General features: G+C 51.7%; 1 protein-coding gene across 3 annotated transcripts in view; it reads right to left on the bottom strand.

Moving 5' to 3' along the window:
* Positions 1–302: 302 nt before the first annotated feature.
* The window catches only part of Myo1c (myosin IC), a 24,031-nt gene continuing 13,590 nt past the window's right edge, over positions 303–10,743 (bottom strand). For all 3 annotated transcript variants that reach the window (XM_029483613.1, XM_021178300.2, XM_021178299.2), the window contains exons 15-32: positions 9,556–9,650; positions 9,429–9,475; positions 9,251–9,331; positions 7,009–7,114; positions 6,768–6,885; positions 5,982–6,095; positions 5,829–5,905; positions 5,238–5,306; positions 5,056–5,140; positions 4,797–4,956; positions 4,470–4,553; positions 3,628–3,721; positions 3,479–3,534; positions 3,192–3,327; positions 3,039–3,109; positions 2,860–2,957; positions 2,664–2,763; positions 303–2,305 (exon numbers count right to left, since the gene is read on the bottom strand). In XM_029483613.1, coding sequence (XP_029339473.1) covers positions 2,279–2,305; positions 2,664–2,763; positions 2,860–2,957; positions 3,039–3,109; positions 3,192–3,327; positions 3,479–3,534; positions 3,628–3,721; positions 4,470–4,553; positions 4,797–4,956; positions 5,056–5,140; positions 5,238–5,306; positions 5,829–5,905; positions 5,982–6,095; positions 6,768–6,885; positions 7,009–7,114; positions 9,251–9,331; positions 9,429–9,475; positions 9,556–9,650 — 1,618 coding nt within the window. In that variant the 3' untranslated portion in view covers positions 303–2,278. The remainder of the gene's footprint in view (positions 2,306–2,663; positions 2,764–2,859; positions 2,958–3,038; positions 3,110–3,191; positions 3,328–3,478; positions 3,535–3,627; positions 3,722–4,469; positions 4,554–4,796; positions 4,957–5,055; positions 5,141–5,237; positions 5,307–5,828; positions 5,906–5,981; positions 6,096–6,767; positions 6,886–7,008; positions 7,115–9,250; positions 9,332–9,428; positions 9,476–9,555; positions 9,651–10,743) is intronic.

Genomic DNA, 10,743 nt, shown 5'->3' with positions numbered 1-10,743 from the left:
CTCTTGGGTGTGGATCACACTTTCCTTCTGGCTAATGGGTCCTAGGGCTAGCCAATTACCATGTTCTTATAACTACGATGACCAGGGAGCAGGGCATCCCATTTACTCTAGTGAAATCATCTCCAAGACTTGCAAATAATTAGGGCAGAAACAGGGTTTTTCTGCCCCGGATAGAATAAAAGCCTCGAACTGCTGACAGTTGTGGCTTTCACAAATGTGTGTGTGTGTGTGGGGGGGTGATTCCTTCAGTGGTACCCAGAGATGAAGTCTAGAACTGATCCAAGACATTTTCCTTTTTTTTAAAGATTTGTTTATTTATTCATTTATTTTATGCATATGAGTACATCACCATTGCTCCCTTCAGACACACCAGAAGGCATCAGACCCCATTACAGATGGTTGTAAGCCACCATGTGGTTGCTGGGAATTGAACTCAGGACCTTCAGAAGAGCAGTCAGTTCTCTTAACCACTGAGCCATCTCTCTAGCCCCCAAGACATTTTCCTAACAATGTCTTTTGAGCACCTAGAAGGAGATCTCCCCAGGACAATAAAATGGCCATTGTTGACAAGTGGCCTTTACCGCCCCAGCCACTTTGGACTGGATTCACTATCCCCAGAACTGGAAGCAAGCCCCTGAGATACCTCAAACACCAGCTTCCTTATGAAGTGCTGACCCCTCCCAACCTGAGTCTGTCTTGCATCAGCACAGGCCCCTGGGCTTATGCCCATGCTAGATCTCCTCAGTCCAGCGGTGCTGCCAGACCAGATGTTTGTTTGCCCAAATCCAGAGCCCTGTGCCTGTCTATATAGCCCCGGAACTTGATTTGTAGACCAGGCTGGCCTAGAACTAAGAAATCCAATCCTCCTGTCCCTGCCTCCTGAGCACTAAGGCTCACAATACCACACCTAACTTGGTTTTTCTCTATTGCTCCTAAGTAGGTCTGTCTCCTTTCTTCTGTAGTGCCAAGCCCCAGGCTCCCTTCTAGGGCCCCCTTTCCACACTCACAGGGAGACTGTACTGGCAAATACATATTGCTTTATTTAGTGTTTCTCTGGATTGCAGAAGTGTCAGCAGTGGGCTGAGAGCCCCAGAGGGCACAGAGGGAGCTGGGCAAACCCAAGGACCTCTGGGGTGGAGAGAAGCAGCAGAAAGAGGTGATGCCCCTGCAGTTCCTCCAAGGCCAGCCCTGTCCCTAGGCTCCCAGGTCACAGAGGCACCCAAGGCCAATAAAAGACCCTACCATTCTTAAATTGGGTCGAAAGTATGTATGTGTATGGAGGTTGTCATCCTAAGGCATAGACCCAGGTGGCTCCCAAGGGTGATTGCTGGTCAGAGAGCCAGGTGCATACATGAGACGCGACCCTTGCCTTATGGGCCTTCCTGTCCCTGGGAAAGGCAGTGAGGTGTGCTGAGGGCAGGCTTCACTTTAGGATTTACTTCAGTCTTCTACTAGGCAAGCCTTCCCTCCCTCTGTGTGCCTCTGTCTCCAGCTCTGTAGATCCCAGGAGCCTGGACCAGACACTGTCTCTGAAGTGTTCCAAACTCTCAAGACTTTTCCCCCACTTTAGGGATGCCCTCAGACTGGGGTGAAAATATTAAAAAACCTATTTTTTATTTTTTAATGCTGGGGATTGAGCCCAGGGTCTCACACATGCTTAGCACCAGTTCTACCACTGGGCTATACCCCAGCCCCTAAAAGGACATTCTTAAGGCAGGAATATGGGGTAGGCAGAGGTGGCCTCAGCCTCTTTGTGGAGGTCATAGTGGGCTGCAAAAGGTGCAGGTGGATGGACAGACAGACAAGGTGCCAAGGGAATGAGGAGAGGCTTGGCCAGAGAAGAGACCTTCCAGCCCAGCCCTGTCAGTCTTTCAGTTACATTCCCTGCCCTGTTCGAGGCAGGGAAAAACACATCCAGTGTGTTTAGGGTAGGAAAATGGCTTTCTTAAAAAAATAGTTTCCTATAAAGCATCAAAAAATCTCAGAGAAAACCTCAGTTAAAATTCCCTTCTCTTAGATATTTGGCATCAGCAGAGGGCTGGCCTGGCCTGCTCAGGCCTCTGCTTTTCTATTGCTGTGGCCCGGCCTGGCCCACTCCTGGGGTAGCTCCCTGGCTCCTGATCACCTCGAGAGGGGGCAAGCAGGAGGCAGGAGTTTGCAGGTGGGCTTTGAGGGTGTCCCTGGATCCCTGTCTGGAAGCTTGAGTCTTTGGTGACTGGGAGGGGAGGAGAGGAAGAAGCAAAGCATCAGGAGTCAGGAGGGTCCACCGGAGCCTTCATCACCGAGAATTCAGCCGTGGGGCCACCTAGGGGGAGAAGCCCAGGAGTAAGTGGAGGAGCTGCAGGGGCTTACAGGCTCAGGCTAGATAGTCCCCTAGCAGTCCTACAGGAGGCTAGGTCCTGAAGACTTTTCTGTTTCCATGGCAATACCTGCTTGCCAGAGTGAACCTCCCACAAGCACACCACCACCGTTCCCTGCAATCTTCCCACTTTCCCATTGTCCTCCTTATTATCACCCTTTTATGGCCACCATAGGGGTCCAAGCAACTCCCCTTTCTGACTTTCCTGGGCATGCAACACGAAAAAGGGGACACATAGTCCAAGGAGGGCTTGCTCATCAATGGCTCTACCATAGACCCAGGACAGCAGGTCCCTCCCACTCACCACAGCCAGGTGGCCATTCTTAGCCTTGGTGATGAGAAGCTCAGAGCCCGATGTGAAGTCAATGATGCCGTCCCTGCCTGGACCCCCTGCAAACGTTATGCTGGAGGCAAGGAAGCACATGAAGACTTGGTTACAGAGATGGACCCCCTAGGGTTGTCCTGTCCCCATGTCCTTGAGTCACCCCCACGTGCTTCACCTGCCCTGGTTGATGTTGATATTGTTCACTCGGTCAGCACTGAGGGCCGTCTTGGTTAGTGTCTCGATCACATGATCACTCTGCAGCACCACATCTCCCTGGGAGTGCAATGCACGGATGAGTCAAGCCTCGTTTAGGGCTAGAGAACCCCCTCCGCCTCCCAGGCCCTGAAGGGGTACCTTCTGCTTGTTGTCTTCACGCTGCACGTGAAGCACAAATAGGCTATCACTCAGGCTACTGACAGAGATTCCTGAGAGGGGAGAACAGAGGTCAGGGAGCGATGGTTGGAGCAGGGCTCCTTCCCACCCATGTAGGCCTCCGCTCCGGCTAACCGGTTAGGTTGGCATAATCAATTCTCTGCTTGACTTTAGCATCCTCCACGATGACCACAGCACTAGGCGTGAGCAGCAGCTGCCGGGGGCGAGGCTTGTAACCCTTACGGTCGTATTTTACCACGGGCACGGCATACTAGAGACACAGAACAGTGTGAGGCACAGGGTAAGGGTTAACGGGTTGTAGGGACAACTTCCTTGCCCTCTGATAAGGCCATGACCCACTTTTTCTAGCCCTGGGGCAGAGAACTTGGGGGCACCAGTGAGAGTCAACAGCAGGTTCTTACCTGGATGGGTTCAGAGCCCAAGGCCTGAAGCACTCTGGGGCTGATCTCCTCTGTGCCTACAACAGAGAGAAGGGAAAAGGAAGTCAGGTAAGGCCAGAAGGGGACAAGATGGTGCTGGAAGGCTCAAGGGCTGGAGTGTGGGAGCTCACCAAGCCGTGTGCTAATGAAGAGTCTGGGGACACTCTGGGGGTAGTTGTCCTTCTTGCCCTTGAAAATTTCACTAGCCACCGCCTTTTGCTGCAGCTGAAGAGACAAAAGAACACAGCATCAAAGGACTGGGGACAACCTGGAGGGCAGTGCTTGCAACTCCTTCATCAGCTCTCCAGTGCCCTGTCACCAACACCCCTGTCAGCTTCTCGCTTCCTGGCCTATTATCCCCACTAAACAAGGCAGAGAGCTCTCCAGGAGTCATGACAGACCGTCAGGTTTGAAAATGTTTCCCCTTGCCGGGCGTGGTGGCGCACGCCTTTAGTCCCAACACTCGGGAGGCAGAGGCAGGCGGATTTCTGAGTTTGAGGCCAGCCTGGTCTACAAAGTGAGTTCCAGGACAGCCAGAGCTATACAGAGAAACCCTGTCTCGAAAAACCAAAAAAAAAAAAAAAAAAAGAAAGAAAATGTTTCCCACCAGGCCCTCGGGGCCTCGAGATGCAGCTCCAGCTTAGGATGGTGTAGGTGGCTGACTGCCTTGTTGGGTTAGCTAAGGTCCTCCTCACCCAACACCATGTCGGTAAACACAAGGCACATCAATGGCCGATACCAACCCCTGAGTGTGAAGATGGACCAACCAAGGCCTATAAGCTTCTACCAACCAAAGCAAGCTGGCCCACAACATGACTTCTATCTGCTTCCTCAAACTTACTGCAGCCTCCACTTCCCATATGAAGTCCAGTGAAGGCCTGGCCTTCTTTTGAGGCTACAGTGTTGACTAGGCAAAATGCCTGCTGTTCCCAGGGACCCTATAGCCAAATACTTGCAGCTACATCTTCCACACCTGCTGCTTCCACTCAGGGCTGATGCTCCGGCAGTACTTCCACACCATGTTCTTCATGCACAGCTCCCGTAACAGTTCTGAGGCCTATGTGAAGGGCAGGGTCAGACCACCTTTCCAGCCTGCCCTTCCCACCGAAGAACCCCAACAGCCCCCTCAGCCAGCCAGAGTGTTTTCTCTCCAGTAAACTCATTTCCATAACCCATCTCTCGTTCTCTGGTCTCTCCCTGCTGAGACTCCCCTGGCCAGCTCTCCTGACACAGGGTAAGAAGATTCCCACACTAAGTGCTTTGATGACTATCCCTAACACAGCAGGGAAAGCACACAGACCTCTCTCAGGGCAGGTGGGGGCGTGGGCCAGGAGGTGTCCAGAACATTCCGGGGCAGTTGCCGCCTCAGGTTAAGCAAAAATGAGGTGCGCACGTGGTCCAGGAAGAAGGCATTCTCAGGGCACCGGGGTGAATGGCGCAAAATGAAGCCATGGATAAGTCTAGGGGTGGAGGGTCAGACGCAACTGGGGTGAGAAACTAGAAGATCCCCATACTCACTTTGATCTGTAGTTCCCAAACACTGGCACCCCAGCACTCACCGACGGATGGTCTGGGCTGCCCACTTCCTCTTGGCTGCCTTCCTCCGGCCCAGTGTGCCACGCCACCATGACTGGATACAGATGGCTGTGGATACCACAGATAGCTGACCTTTATCTTCTCACCATGGTGGCCCATCCCACCCCTAGACCCGCCCCTCCAAAAGACCCCTATGCCCCCACACCTGATCGCTTCACCCGGAGAAATTTCTGTCGCCAATGAAAGCCCCTCCAGGCTGCCTGGATCTTGGTGGCTATGGTTGGGGGAGAAAATGAACTGTCAGAGCTCAGAGCCCTAGCTGAGGGCCGGACATGGTCAGTGGTTTAAGTAAAGAACACCAGAGGAGGCTGTGTGAGGTAAACCAATGAAAGACAGCAGAGGGAGGGGTGTAGGGATGATTTAGTGTCTGTGTCCGGAGGCAACTGGGATGACTGTTAACTATTTTTTTTAAAGATTTATTTATTCATTTAATATATATGAGTACACTGCTGCTGTCTTCAGACACACCAGAAGAGGGCATTGGATCCCATTATAGATGGCTGTGAGCCACCATGTGGTTGCTGGGAATTGAACTCAGAACCTCTGGAAGAGCAGACAGTGTTCTTAACTGCAGAGCCATCTCTCCAGCCTCCCTGACTGTTGACTTTTGTTGGGGGTGGCAAAAAGGGGAAGAGACCTGAGTGTGGCTGGGTAGGTTTCTTGGAGAGGAAGCCCTAAAGCAGTGATTTCTATTTACCAGGCCCCCTGTGGGACAGCAAAAGTGAGTCTCTCTCACCTAGACTCTGCCGCCGGACTTCCAGGGAGTCCTCTGTGGCAAACAAGGTCTTGGGGAATCGGATGAAGATCTTAGTCCTGGGAGGACAGCAGTGATCAGCCTCTGGGCGCCACCTCCTTCAGCCCCCAGGCCCCAGGAACAGGCCCTACTTACCTGCCCATTTTGTACTCTTCTGGTTTGTAGCCGAGGTGTCTGACCAACACGGCCACACCATCCTGGGGCCGTCCTGCCCACACGGGCCATGTCTCTGGGCACAGTGACTTGTACCTAGGGATAGAAGGGGATTTGCTGGGAGTCTACAGTTGCTCCCACTGGCTGGTACATGGTACACATGCCTGACGTCCCCATTTTAGAGATAGAGGACTGAAGTATTCCCATCTTCCCCATCTTCCTAGAGCAGACACGGGATTCATATTCTGGTTGGCTTAGGTCCTGTCATCTGTTTTTTTTTTGTTTGTTTGTTTGTTTTCAAGACAGGGTTTTTCTGTATAGCCCCAGCTGTCCTGGAACTCAACTTTGTAGACCAGGCTGGCCTCGAACTCAGAAATCCGCCTGCCTCTGCCTCCCGAGTGTTGGGACTAAAGGCGTGCGCCACCACGTCCGGCAGGTCCTGTCATCTGAATAGCTATACAGCCACAACATCCTCTCTGAGCCCTGATCACACTATCTCTGGTGGCAGCCTGTCAATGTGCTCCTCCTGTGCCTCTCACCAGGGGCTTCAGGGAGGATGGGGCTGTGTACATGACTTACATTGTCTTTTCCAAGACTAACATTAGGCCTGTAGCATAAAACGATTCCTGGTCTGGGTCTCACAGCAGCTGAGGATCTCTGCACCCTCATATCTAAACTAGAGTTATAACCGTCCCTCCTCCCTCCCAGGTTCCAGGAAGTGCTCACTGGCCCAGTTCATTCATTCACTGGTGGGCCGACCACACCCACCTCTGCAGGAAAGCCTCATATTTGCGACGATAGGCAAAGCCGGCTCTGCGCACGCGCAGATTCTCCATCAGTCCCAAGTACTTCACCTGGTGTCGGATGAGCACCTCGTCAAAACGACCTTAGAGGAAACAAAGTAACAAAGCGACTGGAGCGTAACAAAGGTGGTCCTTAGGCTCTCCCTGAAAGGAAGTGTCCCCATCCCTGAGGCACAGTTCACAACTCGTGGGGCCAGAGGACCTACCCGGCTGCTTGGCGTCGTTTGGCTTGATGCACCGGATATAGGCAGGCTCCTTAGATCTCAGGATCTCCACAAGCTGCAGGAGGCTCATCTTGAACTGGGTGGCCACCTGATAAACCAAAGGTGTATAGGAGGTTGGCTAGGGCTGGGCTGAGGCCACTGAACCCTGCATGTCCCCTCTGCCCCCTACTTCCTCCCATCACCCCTGCTTCATACCAGATGGGACTGGAGTTCACCCTACTTCCTTTCAGCCCGTTAGAGACCTCAGCTTAGAAACCCAGCTCTCCTCCTCAAAGGTCCTGGTGACATCATACTCCATCGGCCCGCCCCCTTCTTTTTTCCTGGTACTGAGGGAGAAAGTGGGGGCCTGGTGCCCATTAGGAGAGCATCCTATATCTCTGAGATACCTCCACCCCCTTCCTTATGTTTGAGATGACTGATCAGTCTAAGGAAAAGTGCACAGGGAAGATCCTCTGAAAATGACCCTAAATTGAGATTGTACGAGTCAGTAGGAGAGTGCAGGAGAGAAAGGCAGTCCAAGCAGATGAATGGCTAAGCAAAGGCTTGCCACACAGGGAACTACAACCTTGCAAAGAGTTAAGGCAGGCAGGGGCAGTATGTCAGAGCAGGGTTACACTGGACAGACTAGATTTTATCTTTAGGAAAACAGAGTCCATGAGGAGTTTGGAGCAAGGGAGTGGCAAGGAGATCTGTATGTTAGATTATTTCTACAGCATTTATGTGGAAGATGGGTTGGGAAGGGCCGGTGGGAAGCCAGGAAACCAGGGAAGAGGTTGGCTGGCTCACAGGCGCAATAACAGGGACTGACTTGGAGCAGTGGTTACAGGGACAAAGGAGAGGGAGTTAAGAAGTTCTTAGGCATAGGAATAGGTATCACCCAGTGTTTGAATGAAAGAGTGGGAAAAGTCCCTGGCCTGGGGGACTGGGTAGAGAGTGACCCCGTCCCGAGTCAGGAAGAGGAAAGAGAACAAGGCTGGGGTGGAGGTGGGGGGTGCTGTCACTGGATATGGAAACCAAGTCATGCTAGAGTATGGGAGGGGAGGGTGTGGAGGTGTCCTGAGTGGGAAGATCCTGGCTGGGAAGAGGAAGAGGCTCAGGCAGGAGATGGGGAGGGCAGGGTCAGAACAGCAGAAGCAGGGTCCTGGCTGGCCATCACAATATGATCCACCTGGAAATCTGGTCCTCTCTCCCTCCTGACCTGGAGCTGTGATAACCTCTTCTGGTTCAGCCCAATAGCTGTACCTCTGCCCTCAGTGGGCTGAAGATCCCCTGCATCAGGCACACATGTGCCTTCCCCAGCCTCTCCTCTACTGTGTTCAACTGTCTATAGCTCAGCTCGGCCTCTGTGTGTATGTGCTGGTCTCCTGCTGCCTACAGCAGCCCCCTACAGGTCCACTGGACAAGCACTCATCCTCTTACCTCAAATGCTGCCTCTGCCTTGGAGCCTTCCGAGACCCCTCTATCCCCTCTGGCAGTTTGGGTTCCCAAGCACCCATTGCATGCAGTCCCCCAGGCCAGGGAGACTTTTCCATTTAGCACCTGGTCCTGACCATAGTTGGCTGTGAGGGCACCCATTTGTTTCTGATCCCTGAGAGCTGAGAGATGTCTGCTGACTAAGCGGATACACACGGCACTCACTCACACAGACAGGGGTGCATTGGTACCCTATAGAGAGAAGCAGGGAGGCACACAACAGTCTACATTTGGAGAAAGGTGGCTCACAGGTAAAAACAGTTCCTGACAAGCCTGTCAACTTGAGTTTGATTCCCAAGACTTATGTGCTGGAGAGAACGGACTCCAGTAAGTTATCTTCTGACCTCCACTCACACCCTAGCACATGTACACACACGTACATGCTCAAATAAATAAATGTAATACATTGGAAAAAAGGGGCTGGGGAGATGGCTCAGTGGTTAAGAGTACTGGCTGCTCTTTCAAAGGTCCTAGGTTCAATTCCTAGCAACCACATGGTGGCTCACAACTGTCTGTCAGGGGATCTGGTGCCCTCTTCTGTCCTGGAGGCATACACGCAAACAGCATTCATATACAAAATAAATAAATTAGAAGAAAGAAACAGGCAAAGATATCCCTGAGAGCAACTTCCCGCAGACACAGATGGCTGTGTACTTGGGTGTTAACAAACACGCTCACAGGCACAGTGCCACGTAGACTCTGGTGTGTACTCAGTCACATACACCCGCTGCCAGTGTCATAGTCCCCGTACCGTCTCTGGCCGCTTCTTGTCACTGAGCTCACTCTTGTCAAAGCACTGGGCCATGATAGGGTTCATTGAGCTGCACATGGTCTGTGAGGCAGAACACAGGTCAGGGTTGACAGTAAAGTCAGAGATGCACGCAGAGCTATGGGTACCCAGCCCACCCTAGTTCTCCTGTCTCCCTCACCTCCTTCAGGTTCCGGAAGAGGAGGTCATTGTTTTTATCCAGAAACCCTGGAAAGGGAGAACATTCAGAAGGTGACGGAGGGAGTGCCCCGTCCCTGCCCCACAGGACCTGGCATCAGGATCCTCACCAGTCACGCTATAGGTCACCTCTCCAGCATAATGCAGAAGGCGGAACTCCCCTCGGTCTAGGGATTTTCTGGTCTTCTGGTCAGCGAGCTTGTGCCTGAGAATGACAAGAACAGGAACCTACAGATTTCTGACCTGGAGCATGCCCAATTCCTGTTGAAAACGCTTTAAGGGCCATCCAGGAAGGAGCCAGCAGGCCCCTGGGCTGTCCCACAAATTGCAGTGTGTGGCAGACTGTACACGCTTGTTGCAGGGGTCACAGAGGCTCAAAACAGTAGACACATTGGTCCAGGGATACACAACTCCGGGAGCTAGGAGTAGGAACTTGGGCTCAGGCTGCCAAGCACTATAGGCTCAGGACCCATCTGTCACAGCCACTGGCCAGTGCTCAGCTGTTTAGAGGGTGGTAAAGCTGTCCTCTCCATTTTCAGAATGGAAACTGTCCCAAGAGATTACTTATATTTTTAAACACACTTGTACCCTTTAGACCACCTCTTTAAAAAAAAAAAAAAAGATGTATTTATTTCATTTATATGAGTACACTGTCACTGTCTTCAGACACACCAGAGAGGGCATCAGATCCCATGACAGATAGTTGTAAGCCACCATGTGGTTGCTGGGAATTGAACTTAGGACCTCTGGAAGAGCAAGAAGCCAGTGTTCTTAACCACTGAGCCATCTCTCCAGATCACACCTCTTACTTTTAAGAACTATTTTGAGCCTGTAACTAGAGATACAAGCAAGGTACAAAGGTGGGTGCAGCAGACTTGTTCTTATAGCAGAAGCATGGAGGGATGCCCGCCTAGCATGGGAAGTCTTACGCTCCATATTCAATACCGCAAAAGAAAAAAAAAAAAATCAAAATCCTGGAGAGGCTCCTTGGGAGTCCTTAAGGCAGGGTGAGAGCTGTGAGGTCCCCATGGCTCACAGTTTTTGAAAGAAATAATTTGAAGAAATCCTTCTGCTTGATGATACAGGGAAAACAACAATTTAAAACATAAGATTATCCTGAGCTTTATACTCAGTAAGTTCCTGACTTTGGGAAAAAATGTATAGGAAAGGCAGGAAGGAAATGCCTGGAATTGTTACCAAGAATGACCGCTGGGTAACAGGGTCACAAGAGGCTCTGCACACATTCCAGCTCTCTCTAATGAGCAATATTGTTTTTTTTTTTTTTTTTTTTGGTTTTT

This window comes from Mus caroli, chromosome 11 (genome assembly GCF_900094665.2).
Source record: "Mus caroli chromosome 11, CAROLI_EIJ_v1.1, whole genome shotgun sequence".
Classification (NCBI taxonomy): Eukaryota; Metazoa; Chordata; class Mammalia; order Rodentia; family Muridae; genus Mus; species Mus caroli.
The sequence above is the reverse complement of the archived record's forward strand: the minus strand, read 5'-3'. Positions and strand labels throughout refer to the sequence as shown.